Genomic DNA, 18,847 nt, shown 5'->3' on the forward strand with positions numbered 1-18,847 from the left:
ATTATGAAATAGTTTAGTATCATATTTGAGACAGTTGACCCTCCCTCAGTTTGATATATTGTCTAGACATTATAACAACTACATTTTGGAACAGTATTGCTAAGAATCAGGATATACCTTGCCCAGTTTGCCAAAGAAGTTGACAAATAGTTTCATATTTTAGTGTCTCTCATCTTGTTCCCTTGCAGAAGTTCCTAAACTGACGGTAGTCCAAAGTGAACTGCTTATTGCTCTTGGAGACACCACTGTAATGGAATGCAAAAGTACAGGAGTCCCACCTCCACAGGTTAAATGGTTTAAAGGTACTTCTCCCAAACTTATCTTGTTTGGCCTAGCTTCTTTAAAATAAGTATATCTGAAGGAGCATCTCCACCCCCATCACCCAGCCCAGACACTGAGGTCCGGCTCCAAGGGCCTTCTGGCGGGTCCCTCACTTCGAGAAGTGAGGTTACAGGGAACCAGGCAGAGGGCCTTCCCGGTAGTGGCGCCCGCCCTGTGGAACGCCCTCACATCAGATGTCAAGCAAATAAACAACTATCTGACTTGTAGAAGACATCTGAAGGCAGCCTGGTTTAGGGAAGTTTTTAATGTTTGATGTTTTATCGTGTTTTTAAAATTCTGTTGGGAGCCGCCCAGTGTGGCTGGGTAAACCCAGAGTGGCTGGAGAAACCCAGCCAGATGGGTGAGGTATAAATAATGAATAATAAATTCTTCTTCTTCTTCTTCCTCTTCTTCCTCTTCTTCTTCTTCTTCTTCTTTTTCTTCTTCTTCTTCTTCCTCTTCCTCTTCTTGAGTTAGGGCAGGGGTCTGCAACCCGCGGCTCCGGAGCCGCATGTGGCTCTTTTACACCTTTGCCGCGGCTCCGGGGCGGATACTAGCGAGGGGAGGAGGCGCATTGTGCGGGCGCTGTACTGGCTGTGACGTCGCATGGGGGCGGTGCATGCGTTAGTCACGCACCGTCCAGACGTCACCTTCCCGCCCGCCCGCCCGCTACATTGTAAGGGGCATGTACGCTGGTCACTATTTTGAAGGGGAGTGAAGAACACACACACACAAAAAGGTAACTTGTTAATTTAACGTTTATTTCTATGAGGAGGAGTAATTCTGAGGGGTCAAACAAAGAAATAATAAAAAAGTGACAAAAAAGTTATTTTTATAATGATGAGTTTTGCGGCTCCCAGTTTTTTTTTCTTCGGAAACGGGTCCAAGTGGCTCTTTTTGTCTTAAAGGTTGCAGACCCCTGAGTTAGGGTATTTCTGTACTTTCGCCAACCTTGTGATATTCCTATATACAGTTTTGTTATCTGATTGGGCAGCTAATTTTCCCCATGAGGTAAAACTGTAGCACTTAAGGACAGCTTGAAATGGATATCACAGACTAGCTAACATGGATAGGCCATCTTACTGTGAATGAAGTGTGTCATGAATTGAGGGCGAGAAGCGAGTCTAATGAAATTGCCACTCAGCTGCTTATGGGGACAGACCCAAATTCGAAAGTTGTAAATGTTGTAGTTAACGTTAGAGAACTACAGTTGCATCAAATAGTACTTCAGTGGTACACAACTCCTTGTTCTGTTCTATGTTCTCGCCATTATAGTCATCTGGATGCTTGTAGTGAATCAGTGACATTTTGCTCTTTCGAAAAGAAATGAAAAAACTGTTTTGACTTATTGAAACGAGTCTAGGTTTTTAACTTCCCTCTCTTGTTCCTTTTTGCCTGGATCTAGGCGATTTAGAGTTGAGAGCATCTGACTTTCTTATTATTGACTTCCACCGGGGACTCCTGAAAATTCAGGAAACGCAGGACTTGGATGCTGGCGACTATATGTGTGTCGCAACCAATATTGCAGGAAGTGCATCTGGCAAGATAACCCTGGATGTTGGCTGTAAGCATAATGGCTTCAGAATAGACACATGCAAACTGTGCAAGATGATCTAAAATAAACTCATGCATATTGTTGATTAGTATCATTCACATTGTTTGGCACCTAATGAGATATGTGTGCGAATGGAATGGGGTTTTCCAATCTTTGGTGGGTGGTGGCTTCTAGTTTCTAAGTTTATTAGTATGACATACTATCAGTTATACCATGAGTGTGGGACATTTATGGCTCCACAGGACAGATCCTAATCAGGAGCAGCTTTGTGGTCTGAATTTGACAGGTGGTTGGGGCAGTTCAGCTGCCAGTCGCCTGTCATCGCAATCACATCAGGTGCAATTTCATGCGGTAATTCAAGCATTCAAAAAGTACCGTATTTTTCGCTCTATAGGACGCACTTTTTCCCCTCCAAAAATGAAGGGGAAATGTGTGTGCGTCCTATGGAGCGAATGCAGGCTCCTTGGCTTCAGCGATAGCAACGCAAACTTCCGAAGCGCAGAGGGAGAGCTCCCCCCGCGCTCTGGAGGCTTTGCGTTGCTTTCGCTGAAGCCGCCTGAAGCCCCTGGAGCGCAGGGAACTCCCGCTGTCTCCGGGGGCTTCAGGCAGCTATCCGCAAGCCTTCGGACTGCAGCAGGAGTTCCTGCCGTGCTCCAAAGGCTTGCGGATGGCTGCCTGAAGCCTGAAGCCCCGGGAGCGCAACGCGAACACCAGCTGCGCTCTGGGGGCTTCAGGCAGCTATCCACAAGCCTTCAGAGCGCAGCAGGAGTTCCCGCTGCACTCCGAAGGCTTGTGGATAGCCGTCTGAAGCCTGGAGAGCGAGAGGGGTCGGTGCACACCGATCCCTCTTGCTTTCCAGGCTTCGCTTCGCTGGAGAGGCGCTGCACAGTTTTCCCTCTCTGCGCAGCGCCCCTTCAGCGAAGCGGGAGGAGAAATGGAAGGGGCTCCGTTTCTCGGGGCGCTGAGCAGAGAGGGGGAGAATTTCCCCCCCCTGTTCTCCCCCTCCTATGGTCCGGTGCGTCCTATAGAGCGAAAAATACAGTACTTTAGTTAAAATGCTTGTCCTCTCTGCTGCTCTGTTGACCCTGCTAACCAACTGGGGAATTTGACCCGAGAGCTAGTCAGGACTATCCAACAAGTTCATGACCAAGCATGGTTTTGAATCAGGGTCTTTCCTGTCCAGTAACGTCTCATTCATAGGATCCCACTGAATGGCCCAGCTGCCGCAAGTTACGAGATATCAAAGTGGAGTGCTTGGGTCACTCAGCTGTCATTTCAAAATAAATACTGAAGCTATATGACCGTTACTGATTCTCTGATGTTCATTTCCCTGTATACACCTCTTCACAGCTCCCCCAGTTTTCACACAAGAGCCCAGTGATGAATCTGTGGATATTGGCTCAAATGTGACATTGGCTTGCTATGTTCATGGTTACCCGGAACCAAAGGTGAAGTGGCAACGACTGGATGGCGCCCCGCTTTTCTCAAGGCATCTTGCAGTTAGTTCCATCAGTCAACTCAGAACAGGCGGACTTTCTTTTAACAGTAGGTAGACATATACCTGTATATACATATACCTGTGTGAAAAGGCAAAGAAGAAAAAAGCATAATATGTAAATCGTTATTTAAGGTAGGGTGCTTCCACATGGCGCTTCCACACAGCAGTTTATGGTGGGCTTGGTTACAGTGTCCACGCGATATTGTCCTCGTCAAGAATGCCATCTCATATTATTTTTCCATGTAATCTGGATTCACAGTTTCCGTGGGAAATCCAACGTTGTTTAGTCGTGTCCAACTCTTCGTGACCCCATGGACCAGAGCACGCCAGGCACTTCTGTCTTCCACTGTCTCCCGCAGTCTGGTCAAACTCATGCTGGTAGCTTCGAGAACACCATCCAACCATCTCATCCTCTGTCGTCCCCTTCTCCTTGTACCCTCCATCTTTCCCAACATCAGGGTCTTTTCCAGGGAGTCTTCTCTTCTCCTGGGGTGGCCAAAGTATTGGAGCCTCAGCTTCAGGATCTGTCCTTCCAGTGAGCACTCAGGACTGATTTCCTTAAGAACGGAGAGGTTTGATCTTCTTGCAGTCCATGGGACTCTCAGGAGTCTCCTCCAGCACCATAATTCAAAAGCATCAATTCTTCATAAAGATCAGCCTTCTTTATGGTCCAGCTCTCACTTCCATACATCACTACTGGGAAAACCATAGCTTTAACTATACGGACCTTTGGGAAATCCAATAAGTAACACCATAAAACTCAGAAACATTGCATCTGGATTAAATTCAGAAATGAATATGGGTTAGCATATTCACCATGAAGTTGTTACAGCAAGTGCCACATTTTTTATTTTTATTTTTAAAAAGGTGCAGGTACTTAGTACCCTTGCGTACCTGTAGAAAGAAATACTGCCCAAGCAATGTGCAGTGGCCTTCGCTGTTTCGTGGCAACCTCCACCTCTCACTTTATGGCGTGTGGGCTTTAACTACCGTATTTTTCTGTGTATAAGATGACCCCTATTTGGGGGGACTCCAAATTAAGGAAATTGGGGGAGATTGCCCAGAGTTGTTAAGCTTTTTTTGGGGGGGGGGGGTTGCCCACAGTTGTTGAGTTTCTTTGGGGGGGGGAATTGTCAACAATCGCTCACACACCTGACCGCCACTGCCAATCGCACGCCTCACCAAAGTCATCAACCGTCTGCCCGCTTGCCACAAGCAGCCGCCAATCACAAGCCCGATAGATGCAGTACCAGCCAATCGCCAGCAGGCCTTGCTGCAGCCACCAGTCACCCGTCCAATTGCCGCTCACAATCTCCTGCTTGCGGCTGCCACCAATTGCCCATCCCCCCCTGCACTATTCGTGTATAAGACGAACCCCAATTTTTAGCATTTAGTCATAATAAAAAAAGCTCATACACGGAAAAATACGGTAGTTGCTCTTTGAAGGGACTGAGTAGAATTTGGATGGGTGGATGGAATCCCCTCATTTCCCCACCGGGACTAATTCCATTGGCACTTGGAGGAGTGGCTGTCAGGGACTGGACTGAAGAGGAATTGTGGAGACTGTGCCCCCCTCCTCCAGAGCCAGTGTGGTGTAGTGGTTAAGAGCATTGGACTTGTAATCTGGTGAACCGGGTTCGCGTCTCCACTCCTCCACATGCAGCTGCTGGGTGACCTTGGGCTAGTCACACTTCTCTGAAGTCTCTCAGCCTCACTCACCTCACAGTGTTTGTTGTGGGGGAGGAAGGGAAAAGAGAATGTTAGCCGCTTTGAGACTCCTTCGGGTAGTGATAAAGCGGGATATCAAATCCAAACTCTTCTTCTTCTTCTTCTTCTGCACTTTCCAGAGAAGAGGGAAACAGTATAGATTTAGAACAGTGGTTTGGAGAATGTCATAGTTCAAAGGCCACAGAGTGCAGAAGCTGGGAAATAATGTATTTTTTGCTCTATAAGACTCACTTTTTCCCTCCTTAAAAGTAAGGGGAAATGTGTGTGCGTCTTATGGAGCGAATGCAGGCTGCACAGCTATCCTAGAAGCCAGAACAGCAAGAGAGATTGCTGCTTTCACTGCGCAGCGATGCCTCTTGCTGTTCTGGCTTCTGAGATTCAGAATAATTTTTTTCTTGTTTTCCCCCTCCAAAAACTAGGTGCATCTTGTGGTTTGGTGCGTCTTATAGGGTGAAAAATATGGTACTGGGAGGGGAGCAGGAGGAAGAAGAAGAAGCACCAGGGGAGAGACACCTGACAGATTCACTCTCTTTAGAAAACTTACCAGACCTCCCCTCCTGGACCAGGCGTGCATTGAGAGTAGTTGAACAGAAAGCTCAGAGGCAGAAAGCACAGATCAGCAAGGCTGTCGTAGAATAGGAAGGACTGAGGGGGTGGGACTTTACTTGAAGCAACACCATTATCTAAGAGAGACCGCATTCCTTAGTCTCTCTCTGTGAATATTGAATAAACTACTTGGTAAGAACTCTTCTTGTTTATCTGCTTCTTGGCATCCCATCGTGGGAGGGATAGGGTTCCCTGAAGCCTGACAGTGGCTGGGATTCACTGCTTGTGGAGCATTGAGTCTGGGCAGGTGAGGAAGTGAGGGAGAAAAAACTATAGACATAATGAGGCATTATTGGGTTAAGGGCACCCTTCAGGGATGGATCTGCTAGTGCTATATGTGGTTTTTTTGGGGGGGGACTTGGGGGTGTCCTTTAGGCCTGACATACACATATTGGGTGAACACTAGATAGTGGGGTCTCAGTGCATGTGATGGGTTTATACCCAAGGCTCACCTAACAAGGAGGGAGTCGTTTCTTCTTTCCCCCTTTTCTGGAGACACACAGACTGCCCGGGGGACTGGAGGGATGGTTCCTTAACCAGAGTTAGAAAAAAAAAATCCTCAGTTGTCTGTACTCTTGAATTTGGTTGCTTTGGTTCAGGGGTAGGCAACCTAAGGCCCAGGGGCCAGAGCTGGCCCAATCGCCTTCTAAATCCGGCCCGCGGACGGTCTGGGAATCAGTGTGTTTTTACATGAGTAGAACGAGTCCTTTTATTTAAAATGCATCTCTGGGTTATTTGTGGGGCATAGGAATTCGTTCATTTTTTCCCCTTCAGCATATAGTCCTGCCCACCACATGGTCTAAGGGACGGTGGACCGGCCCACAGCTAAAAAAGGTTGCTGACTCCTGTTTGGTTAATTTAGAGTTCCACCATCCTGTTACATTTTTAATAAATATAACCTTTATCCCAAAGTTTGGTCTCCTAAGTCTATATTGTGGATGTAGAGAAAATACATACTTATGATACATTTGAACTTACTTATATTTGTATATGACTACATTGGGTTTTTCCTGGAAAGTGAAGTGCTAATTCTGTTTTTTGTTTTTTTAAACCTTTCGTATAATTCTAGATTTGTGGGTCAGTGATGAGGGGACCTACATCTGTGAAGCTGAAAACCAGTTTGGGAAGATTGTCTCACGGCCAGCTACACTTACTGTCACCGGACTTGGTAATTAACTGAAAACAGGGGATTTGTTATGGTTGGTTTACCTGACTTCAATCCAACTCTCTTACTGTATCCAAAACAGAATAATATTTTTCTCCTAGGCCTTCTACATATAGGCTAGGTTCGCATGCAATGCTAAGCTTTGGTTAACATAAGCCGTGGTTTAAATACCAGTCACCAATCATAGCTTGGAAGTGTGGTTTGTTTGTATGCAACAAGTCACGGTGCAGCCCCACTGGGCTGTGTTCAGACTGTCAAGTAAACAATGGTTTAATAAACTGTGGTTTAACATTACATGCAAACCAGGCCATTGTGGGTTGAATGATGGCTCTGAAACAGCGCACATGCTAGAATCCACATTTGTGTTAAATCCATATCAGATTTTACTTCTTAGTGATGAGTTGTTGGGAAAGCAGAGCAAAAATAGTGTCCTGTTTAGATTTCTCTCCTGTCATCTCTCTAATGTTGAGGCACTTAACCAGAAAATTCCTGCAAGTGTTGTTGTTGTTGTTGTTTTTTAAAAAACACACACTTAGATTCAAGTATAGCTTAAATAAAATATCGAGATTAAACAAATATTATATCAAAAAGGTTAGTCCAATTCATAAATTGAATAACGTAGTGCTAAGTAATTACTCAGTCTGTTTGCAGGAAAGTTTGGTACAGATGTAGTTGAGCAGTCCTTTTCATTCATAATAAATACACACACACACACACACACACACACACACACACAGACACACAGTGGTACCTTGGTTCCCAAACTTAATCTGTTCCAGAAGTCCGTTCCAAAACCAAAGCGTTCTAAAACCAAGGTGCATTTTCCCATAGAAAGTAATGCAGAACGGATTGATACATTCCAGACTATTAAAAACAACCTCTAAAACAGCAATTTAACATGAATTTTACTATCTAACAAAACCATTTATCCATAAAATGAAAGCAATAATCAATGTACTGTCCTATAAAATAAAGAAGACAGTATTGTAGATGATTAAAATTAAAATTAAAAAATTTTCTTACCTGCATTGATGATAGTCATTGTTTGGATGGGGGGCTTTTATCCATTTCCACAGCCAGACAATCAGTCAATCAATCAATCAATCAATCAATCAATCAGTAGCTGAACTGGGTTCCAGACACAAAAACAAGTCACAAAAACGAAGTCACAAGTCAGAGTTGCATAAAACGAAGAGCAAACCACAGTCACAAAAATGAAAAAGCCACACAAACAAAAACACAAAAATAGCAAAAACAAAAGCACCAAATATCACCTCAGAACACTGCAATTGGAAACAGAAGGCTTCAGTTACGATGAGGGGGATGGGACATGCAAATTAACAGTACAACAGTACAAACGGAAGGCGGGAAGCTTTAATTACAATGGGGGGATGCAAATTAGCAGCGCAACAGTAGAACTAGAAGCTCAGGAGCACGTTCGGCTTCTGAAGCAAAGTTCGCAAACCAGAACACTGACTTCTGGGTTTGCCGCGTTCAATTTCCAAGTTGTTCAGGAACTGAACTGTTAAAAAACACATGCACACACACACACACGTGTGTGTGTGTACTATTTATGCCCTACCTCAGGGATCTGCAACCCGCGGCTCCGGAGCCGCATGTGGCTCTTTTACACCTTTGCCATGGCTCCGGGGCGGATACTAGCGAGGGGAGGAGGCGCATTGTGCGCCCCGACACTCCCCACTGTGGCGGGCGCTGTACTGGCTGTGACGTCGCATGGGGGCGGTGCGTGCGTTAGTCACGCACCGTCCCGACGTCACCTTCCCGCCCGCTGTCAGATCGGAGGGCAGCGGCGCGCATGCTTTAAATGTCGCAATGGTTTTGCGGCTCCCAGGTTTTTTTTTCTTCGGAAACGGGTCCAAGTGGCTCTTTTTGTCTTAAAGGTTGCAGACCCCTGCCCTACCTACTAACTGAGGATCATGAGGAATAAAAATGGAATAAAAATGAAAGATAACACAACACATTACTGCCAACCTTATCTTGGAATTTGTTATTCCAATATATTACGAACATAATAATAAAAGTTTCAAGTTGTTTGTGATCCAGAATAGTTCTTCTTAAAATTAACTAATTTTGAGAGAAGTGCTATAGACCAGGATTCTTCCTAAAACACTGTTGGGATTCCTGCCCCGTCTGCAGCAGAGCATTCTTCTTGCATTTTCATGGGAATGTTGTTTCTTTTTTAAATCTTTGGTACAGTTGCACCTCTAATTGGAATGAGCCCAGCGGCAGCTAATGTTATCGAAGGCCAGCCGCTTACTCTGCCATGTGTGCTGTTGGCAGGCAACCCTATCCCAGAGCGAAAGTGGATTAAAAATAGTATGGCGGTAAGAGCTTCTTTTATTATCAGTCTTTTGCTTACTGGGGCAGAGGGACTATCTCAAAAGGCATAAAATTATAGCAGATTGCGAACTACGGCAACTTCACTTCTGCAGCCAGCTAGGAAAGTCGCTGGAAGAGTTCAGATGATTTGCATCATGGCTTAACAGATGGTTAACAGCTTTGAAACAAACCAGGATATTAGGCCAAAGTCGTTCCAAGAGCCATTTAACCATTCTTTCCCAGTTCAGAGGAAATGGAAAACTATAGTTCATGGAAGACTTCCTGGCTTGTTTGCTGACTCACACAAAGGGAAAAGTGAAGGAACCTGCATGCACAACCAAAAAGCCTCTTCATATTGTTACATGCCACCCCAGTCTGTGAGCGGTGCGAGATTTCAGGGATTCCATGTGTTTGTGTTTCCTTTTGGGAATGAGTCACAGCGGAGACTGTGATGTCCTTATTATATATGGTTTATTTACACAACATCTATACAATGTTATATATATACAATGTTGTATATATTTATAAGGTAAAGGTAAAGGGACCCCTGACCATTAGGTCCAGTCATGGCCGACTCTGGGCTTGCGGCATTCATCTCACTTTATTGACCGAGGGAGCCGGCGTACAGCTGTCGGATCATGTGGCCAGCATGACTAAGCCACTTCTGGAGAACCAGAGCAGTGCATGGAAACGCCTTTTACCTTCCTGCCAGAGCGGTACCCATTTATCTACTTGCACTTTGACATGCTTTCGAACTGCTAGGTTGGCAGGAGATGGGACCGAGGAACGGGAGCTCACCCCGTCACACGGATTCGAACCGCCGACCTTCTGATCAGCAAGTCCTAGGCTCTGTGGTTTAACCCACAGCGCCACCCGCGTCCCTTATATATATCAAGATGGGTGGTGCTGTGGTCTAAACCACTGAGCCTCTTGGGCTTGCCGATCAGAAGGTCGGCAGTTCAAATCCCCTTGATGGGGTGAGCTCCCGTTGCTCTGTCCCAGCTCCTGCCAACCTACCAGTCTGAAAGCACACCAGTGCAAGTAGAGAAATAGGTATCGCTGTGGCAGGAAGGTAAACGGCGTTTCTGTGCGCTCTGGTTTCTGTCACGGTGTCCCATTGCGCACAGAAGCTGTTTAGTCCTGCTGGCCACATGACCCGGAAAGCTGTCTGTGGACAAACGCTGGCTCCCTCGGCATGAAAGTGAGATGAGCGCCGCAACCTCATAGTCGCCTTTGACTGGACTTAACTGTCCAGGGGTCCTTTTTTACCTTTGACCTTTTTTTGTGTTTCCTTTTGGGAATGAGTCACAGTGGAGACTGTGATGTCCTTATTATATATGGGTTATTTACACTTATATACAACCTGAGCCTTCAATGGAGGGGCTCACAGCATCAGCACCCCAAGTGGGTCTTGTTTCTCCCATAGCCGCAGCCTTGGATTCAAGCAGAAATAAAACATAGCTCTCAAACACTGCTCTGGTTCTCTCTCCAGCTTGCTGCTTTACCCCTAGGTCACACCCCTGCCACTTCCAACTAAAAACTCTGGCTTTTATCCTTCTTACTATCTGCAGTTTTGCCATCTCCCACATAGCCCCTTCTTCTTTTTTCATTTTCTTTTTTTATCCTTACACTTCACCAAGTTTTTAACACTTGCTGGATCCAGGGACTAGAGGAGTCTGGCACACAGCTTAACACCCAAAACTCTTTAACACTGTCACTGAAATATTATCATTCGAATGTAATTGCTATCGCATAGCCCAACCCGCCCTCACAGGGCTCTTTGCAAGGATGCAATGGGATGCCTCCAGAATTGCCGCCATGAGCAACTAGAGCAGATGGTGGCCGAGGGGGAAGATAGGATTCAATTGTGATTTTCAGATGTAAAGGGGCAAAAACGTTTGTGGGAGGTGAGGCTCAGTTGGTACCTGTCTCCACTGTTCAGCCACTCCAGGTAGATGTTGTTATAAGAATTTTATGGTCTCAAATATAGAATAAATCTTCATAAATGCACACATATCTAAATATATGAACCATGTGTCTGAAATAGTATAGGAGAGCAATCCTGAAGCCATTTTGAGTCTCCCAATGACCTCAAATATTCCTCTGCAGTAATGGAGGCAAATGGGGAAAGCCTTCCCATTGCCTTTTTGCTTGCAAATCCTGTCTTAAGGGCGTCTTTGTGTATGAATAGGGTGAGCCTGTGACCTGGATTCAGAAACTAAAGTATTAACCATCACCAAAGAATGGCCAGGCTGCCCAGGTAATGCAACCAGTGACCATTATCAGGTATTCTGGCAGGCAGGATTTCTGCTGTAGACCACCTCCTTTTGTGATGTATGTATGATGTTTTGGGGGGTGGTCTCGGGTGGCGCTGAGGGTTAAACCACAGAGCCTAGGACTTGCCAATCAGAAGGTCGGCAATTCGAATCCCCGCGACGGGGTGAGCTCCCGTTGCTCGGTCCCTGCTCCTGCCAACCTAGCAGTTCGAAAACACATCAAAGTGCAAGTAGATAAATAGGTACCGTTCCGGCGGGAAGGTAAACGGCGTTTCCGTGCGCTGCTCTGGTTCGCCAGAAGCGGCTTAGTCATGCTGGCCACATGACCCAGAAAAACTGTCTGCGGACAAATGTTGGCTCCCTTGGCCAATAAAGCGAAATGAGCACCGCTACCCCAGAATCGGCCACGACTGGACCTAATGGTCAGGGGTCCCTTTACCTTTACTTGGGCTACAGGGTGGGCAATTTCAAGAATCTATAAGGACTTGTGCACCATTGTTCAGTGGAGACCCTGTTGCAAGAGTTCCTTGAATAAAGATCCGGCCGCTTTGCTTCTCAATATACTCTGGTTGGCCTCTGTTGTTTTCTCTTACTGATAGGGAACCCACTTAAAGACTCCGGAATACCCCATAAGGGAAAGGGAGCAGGTTTTCTTTTAACAAAGTAAACATGGTTCCAGTTACAGATAGGTAGCCGTGTTGGTCTGCCATAGTCAAAATAAAAAAAATCCTTCCAGTAGCACCTTTAAGACCAACTAAGTTAGTTCTTGGTATGAGCTTTCGTGTGCAAGCACACTTCTTCAAAGTAAACAAAGTAAACATGGGCAGGCTGGAAGCAGTGCAGTGAAAGACGGACTTCTGTCATTCCCTACAGCTGCATAAACAGCAGAGAAGTTCAGCTAGGAGGGGTGGCAGCAAAAAGGATGACAAAGCTGGGTTTAGTGGAGACAGCAGGAAAGATGGAGTGGAAACCTTAGGAGCTCTCCTGTAGAAAATGTCCGTATTTGTCAGAGTTCTCTCTCTCTCTCTCTCTCTCTCTCTCTCTCACACACACACACACACACACACAGTGAGTGGACCACAGATATCTGGGACCAGAAAGCCCAGTAACAAGCAGGGGGGGAAAGGATAGTTGCACTGGGGAATGGCAGTCAAAATGTAGCTAGAGCAAGAATTAGCAAGCTGGATTACTTGGTTCTGCTTTAAACAGCAAGAAGGACCCTCCATCCTTCCTCTGGCGTACGAGGTAAGAAGTGTGGCTCCGGCAAATACCTTTTGCTACACCGGAGGATGTAGAAGGAATATGTTGAAAGGAAAATACACCTGTGATGGGACGATGAGCTGCTTGTGTGTAAAATCCTAGTCCCTCAGAGTTTGGTCAAGTTTGCAAACCTCTGTCTGTAACGGAGCCCCTTAAACATGGCTCCGTCAGTCGCTGGCAGATTCCGACAGTGGTTGCTTTCGGAATCGCTTCCAACATAAAAGCTCCTTAACGGAAACACGTCTTCTGGACTCTCTGCGTGACAGTTTCCGGCGAGGAGTGGGTGTCCCTACAGGAGGTCCTGAAACCTCCCCACTGTTTTCGCTGGAAGTGTCTCTGAGCCATCCCTCCAGCTCCCTTTCCCTCAGCTCAGCTCCTCTCCCCCTACTGGTTCCCTCTTCAGCTGCTGAGTCTCTCCCAACCTGTGTGAGCCCTTTCACTTCCCTTCCTTCCGATGGCAGTTCCCTGACAACACCTAAAAGGCCTAAAATAGGTTTGGGTACCCAACTGCAGTATGGCCTGGTTTGGTGGAGTTGTTAAACTTCATCCACGTGCAATCAAAGAGTTGTGTAAACTATGCTCTTGGCAGGATTTAACTTCCTTCCACAGGGCCTGTAAGACAGAGCTATTCCGCCTGGCTTTCAATTTGAACTTAGCCTGATCTTCCCCCTTCCTTCCCTCCCCCTCCCCTTTTTATGAAGATTACCCAGTCTGGGATCCCGCAGCTAATTCTCCCCTGGTCTCCTCGCTGGCCCAAATAGGACTAATTCAGCCAGCTAGCCCTGGTGATCATCTAATGTTTATTGGCTGGATTTCCCCCTAAATTGATTTTTGAATTCTGAATTTATTGTTATTCACATTTTATACTGTATTTTATGCTGTTTTTTGTTGCATCAATTAAGTGTTTTAAATTTGTTGTTAGCCGTCCTGAGCCTGGTTTTCTGAACCGGGAAGGGTGGGGTATTATTAATAATAATAATAATAATAATAATAATTACATGTGTGTATGTAACAGGCTGGAACGCGGGTGGCGCTGTGGGTTAAACCACAGAGCCTAAGGCTTGCCGATCAGAAGGTCAGCAGTTCGAATCCCCGCAACAGGGTGAGCTCCCGTTGCTCGGTCCCTGCTCCTGCCAACCTAGCAGTTTGAAAGCACGTCAAAGTGCAAGTAGATCAATAGATACCGCTCCGGCAGGAAGGTAAACGGCATATCCGTGTGCTGCTCTGGTTTGCCAGAAGCGGCTTAGTCCTGCTGGCCACATGACCCGGAAGCTGTACGCCGGCTCCCTCGGCCAATAAAGCAAAATGAGCGCCGCAACCCCAGAGTCGGCCACGACTGGACCTAATGGTTAGGGGTCCCTTTATGTAACAGGCTATTGGTGTCCCTTGAGAGTGAAGTGCTGCAAAGAATCGCTATGTATAGGATTTTCGGCCGCTGTTCTTCTCTTCGGCATGTGTCGCTGATATGTTTCCCATGTCTTGCCCTCTCAGCATAGCTTCTTCCCCTCCCCTCCATGTTTCTCAAAGAGAGCTGTTAATCCCCTTGGAAGGCAGAACTTAACCTCCTCTAGTTACTAAGTAGGTGACAAATTCTGCACTCCAAGGGAAAAGCTCACAGAGGATTCTATTTAGGCGGGATTTGAAAATGCTGGAGAGAATAAAGTCTGCTGGGGACGACTTGGAAATTCCATTTCCCTCCCGCTTTGAGGTCTTGCTCTGTGACTTGAGATATTCGCTATTGTCTCCATTGCAGCAAATAAAAAATATGATGCATTTTTTCCAGACCACACTCAGGGACACCATTTATGGTTGCAAGGATATGTTTGAAAGTATGGGAGGAATGCTTGGCTGAAATCTCAGAGGATAGTCAAGTTGTGGAGCCTGCCTTTGCCTCTCCCCATCACTAGTGAAATCAAAATACAGTGGTACCTCGGGTTAAGAACTTAATTCGTTCCAGAGGTCCCTTCTTAACCTAAAATGGTTCTTAACCTGAGGCGTGCTTTAGCTAATGGGGCTTCCTGCTGCCGCTGCGCCGCTAGCACGCGATTTCCGTTCTTATCCTGGGGCAATGTTCTTAACCTGGAGCAACCACTTCCTGGTTAGCGGAGTTTGTAACCTGAAGCGTCTGTAACCCGAAGCGTCTGTAACCCGGATGTCAGGGAACTGACATCGGAGCTCAAGGCGGAGGGAAGGCTCTCAAATGATGCTGGAGAAGGGCCCAGCAGGGAGAGAGGCAGCTCCGCAGAGGGGGAAGCTAATCAGCGCAACACCAGGGAAAGAGAGGGGCTGATGGGGGAATCGGCGAGAGGGCTCCAGGACTCTTCACTGGACACCAGCGGGGAGAGCACGGATCCTCTGCTACCCACGCCCTCCCTGCACAGAAGACTTCCGCGCAGAGAGAGTAGGAGGAGACTGGGTGTCAAACAACTTTTATGTTGGAAAAGATTTAAGAAATGCCCACTGACGGATTCTGCTAGCGACTGAGGCAGCCACGAATTGATGGGCTGTCCAGACAGAAAGGTTTAACAAGGCAACATAGCCAGGAGAGGCGGCAACTTACGCACGAGCAACCCCATACCATTATAACGAGGTACCACTGTAATGCAAAAATCGCTGCCTGTGTCGTGGAATTCGGGATGCTTTGGGGCAGTATTTTGATTTTATTCCCATTTTTTAAACAAAACCGTGGGATTTATTCCCAAGCTAAAATCTAGAAGATGAATAAAATCTGGTCTGATTTCCCCTTCCCAGGTGGTCCAGAATCCCTATATCAGTGTTCGTAGTGATGGGAGTCTTCACCTTGAAAGGGTTCGGCCGCAGGATGCTGGGGATTACACCTGTATGGCAAGCAACGTGGCTGGGACAAACAACAAAACAACTGCTGTCAGCGTCTTTGGTGAGAAAAATGTCCAGCGTTTCCCTAGGTTTTTAATGCCCTAGAAAATTTTGAGCATACAATTGCGTTGCATATAAAGACATATATGGGTCGTCATAACCCACCTAGTAATTTTCTTTTTCCGAACCCATTAATGTCAAGGGGCCTTGCATGCTCTCTTCTCTAAATGCTGTGTTAGTAAGCGGCATAAAAATAGGGGCTGGGCGCCTCTTTGTTTGCTAAATCCCCCCTTTACCCAACTCTGGACTTTCGTTCCCTCAGTTGCATCTCTCTGCTTGCAGTTCTTCTTGTTTTCTTCCATTGTATGAAGAGACAAATGAATTGATCTCAAAATGACAAGAGGTTTGGGAGTGAGGGAAAAGGTACCACTTTGCTTCCCCCCCCCCATATAAAATTGTAGCTCGCCCTTTTGTGGAAAGCACTGCGTTGAAGCAAATGCTGTTTTGGGTGAAAAGCTGCCTCTGCTTCCAACACTAGGTGTTGTGGCTACATCTTACCTCAGGAGGCCTCAATACATGTCTGCGTGCATAGATCATGCTAACGTGTTGGAAAAGGCCACCCCTTTTATGCCCCTCTGTCATAATTATGGTAAAATTGCTTAATTATTAAAAAATCAGCTTCATGTTCTGTGTACTCTGAACACTTCCAAGTAGGTCCAATTAATATCTCTTACATGCTCAACATTTTGTGGGTCTGTATGGCTAAGGAGGGGACGTGGGTGGCGCTGTGGGTTAAACCGATCAGAAGGACGGCGGTTTGAATCCCCGCGTCGGGGGGAGCTCCCGTTGCTCGGTCCCTGCTCCTGCCAACCTAGCAGTTCAAAAGCACGTCAAAGTGCAAGTAGATAAACAGGTACCGCTCCGGCAGGAAGGTAAACGGCATTTCCGTGCGCTGCTCTGGTTCGCCAGAAGCGGCTTAGTCATGCTGGCCACATGACCCGGAAGCCGTACGCCGGCTCCCTCAGCCAGTAAAGCGAGATGAGCGCCGCAACCCCAGAGTCGTCCGTGACTGGACCTAATGGTCAGGGGTCCCTTTACCTTTACCTATGGCTAAGGAACCCTGCTGTAGTATTCTGAAGATAACAGCCAGATTCCAGGGGATCACAAGGGGAATAAAATTCACCATTCATGCAGATGTACATGTAGATATGTAAACCTTCATGACTCGTGCTAATAAGTCAAAGAAGCCTCCCATATACAGAAGAGACCATCTCTTGCAGTTTGCATTTTCCTATCCTAGAATCCATTGTGTGTACGTGCTTGTGCAAGGAGAGCAGCTGTTTGACCTGTGGAAGAGGATCTCTGGATCCCAGCCAAAATCTATTGGGAGATTTGAAAGATGGTCCAATTATATGTCTGGGCAACAGAACATGTGAACAAAACTGACATGCCTTTTTAAGGAACCTGTATAAGAACCATCACTACCACCGCACGACATCCAAAAAGTATATTTTTTTTCACTGCACAAATGTTTTCAAGCAATGATGGTTTTTGCAGACTCGCTTGCTTTATGAACAAACCAGAGACGTAAGTGGGAGTTCTCCAAATGTTGTCTAAGAGGCTACATAATGGATAAAAACAAGCGGTATCCAGAGGGAGCTGGCATTTGGTAGAAATTATACATTTGGAAAAAGAACTATGTATCTCGTTTTTTAATTCTACCAAGAGGAACATGCCTGTTTGCAGAAGACAAGACAGAGGATTTGTTTTGTAAGAATCCTTCTGTGTCTCAGTGGCTTCAACTATGTGTGAGGTCGTGGCTGTTGTATTCTTCATGAGCTGAAACTTCTTTTCCATGTGCAGTTAACGGAGAGAGGCATGCTTTAAGCTTTTATTCTGCTTTAGGAAAGAGGCCTTGTGCAAGTTAGTATTCATTATTGCATTTTGCAAGCGAAGGTTATCTCTTCAGTAGCGCTTTGAGGTTTTATCACATTGTGAAGAACTAATGTTCCTCATCGAGAAGAACTGAGGAAAGTAAAGGCTCTGGTAGCCACTGAAATGATCAAAGACTTACAGTGGTACCTCAGGTTACATACGCTTCAGGTTACATAGGCTTCAGGTTACAGACTCCACTAACCCAGAAATAGTCCCTCGGGTTAAGAACTTTGCTTCAGGATGAGAACAGAAATCGTGTTCCAGCGCGCGGCGGCAGCAGGAGGCCCCATTAGCTAAAGTGGTGCTTCAGGTTAAGAACAGTTTCAGGTTAAGAACGGACCTCCGGAATGAATTAAGTAGTTAACCTGAGGTACCACTGTATAAGGGAATGGATATTTAGAGGAAGAATTGTGAGAGTAAGTGTAACCTCAACAAAAATGTGCATCATTTTGCCTCTTAGAGGATTTCGGCAGAGATCTGTTTGCTTTCAAAGAAGGTTGGCCTGTTGTGTTGCACAGACCAGGAATCCTGACTTAAAACAAGCTCTGTTAAAAAAAGCCAGTTTCATTATCCATGATCTGAAGTTGGGAGTGTTTGGAAATGTTCTGTTGTTTGCTGTAAACCAGAAATCCTGGTGGGTATGACTTGACAAACTAAGATTCATTGCAAGTCAAACTAATCTCAAAACTACCCCCTTTCTAGTGCAAGAGGCAGAGAGGATGAGAGAGCAATGGTTTTGTGTTATGTGCAAATCTGTTCTTTAGGTATGTGGTTTGGGGTCAGATTAACTGTTCAAAGTTTAGTCCTATCCAGGCAGCAAGCCTTGCTCACACGGTAATGCAGACAGCGATTGATGTGCAGTCTTGGTTTTACTGTTCACTTTTGTAAAGCAGCAATTCTCTATTTTAATATTCAGATTTTTCACAGCTTATGTGGAACATTTCCCTTTTGTAAGATGATAATGAGGTGCCCAGCATGAGGCTGGTGAATTAGTGTAGAGCTTAAAAGACCTTAGAGGTCTTTTTTCTTCAGCTGTTTTTGGACTACAACTCCCATGATCCCTAGCTAGTTGGACCAGTGGTCAGGGATGATGGGAATTGTAGTAAAAAACACACCAGCTTGAGACCCTGGTGTAGATAGTTATGGGTTAGGAAGCCACGTGTTCCAAACTCACCCCAGATGTAGATTCGCTGGGAGCAGTTGGGCTAGTGGCTTTTTTCTCACCTTCTTCATTTGCAATACAATTTTATCTACAGTTAATGCAAAAACGTTTAAGGAAAGAGCTATATGAATAATCTTGTTCTTTTTGGAGGTATCTAGCCTAGCTT

At 46.0% G+C, this 18,847-nt stretch overlaps 1 protein-coding gene across 4 annotated transcripts in view; it reads left to right on the forward strand.

Moving 5' to 3' along the window:
• The window catches only part of HMCN1 (hemicentin 1), a 293,517-nt gene that overhangs the window by 102,776 nt on the left and 171,894 nt on the right, over positions 1–18,847 (forward strand). For all 4 annotated transcript variants that reach the window (XR_013988112.1, XM_081011980.1, XM_081011981.1 and 1 more), the window contains 6 exons: positions 189–302; positions 1,727–1,885; positions 3,227–3,421; positions 6,778–6,876; positions 9,091–9,218; positions 15,501–15,645. Coding sequence is in view for 3 of the 4 variants with exons in the window: in XM_081011980.1 (XP_080868106.1) it covers positions 189–302; positions 1,727–1,885; positions 3,227–3,421; positions 6,778–6,876; positions 9,091–9,218; positions 15,501–15,645 (840 nt within the window). In the remaining variant the exon portion in view is untranslated. The remainder of the gene's footprint in view (positions 1–188; positions 303–1,726; positions 1,886–3,226; positions 3,422–6,777; positions 6,877–9,090; positions 9,219–15,500; positions 15,646–18,847) is intronic.

This window comes from Podarcis pityusensis (genome assembly GCF_964106645.2).
Source record: "Podarcis pityusensis genome assembly, chromosome: 6".
NCBI classification, from domain to species: Eukaryota; Metazoa; Chordata; class Lepidosauria; order Squamata; family Lacertidae; genus Podarcis; species Podarcis pityusensis.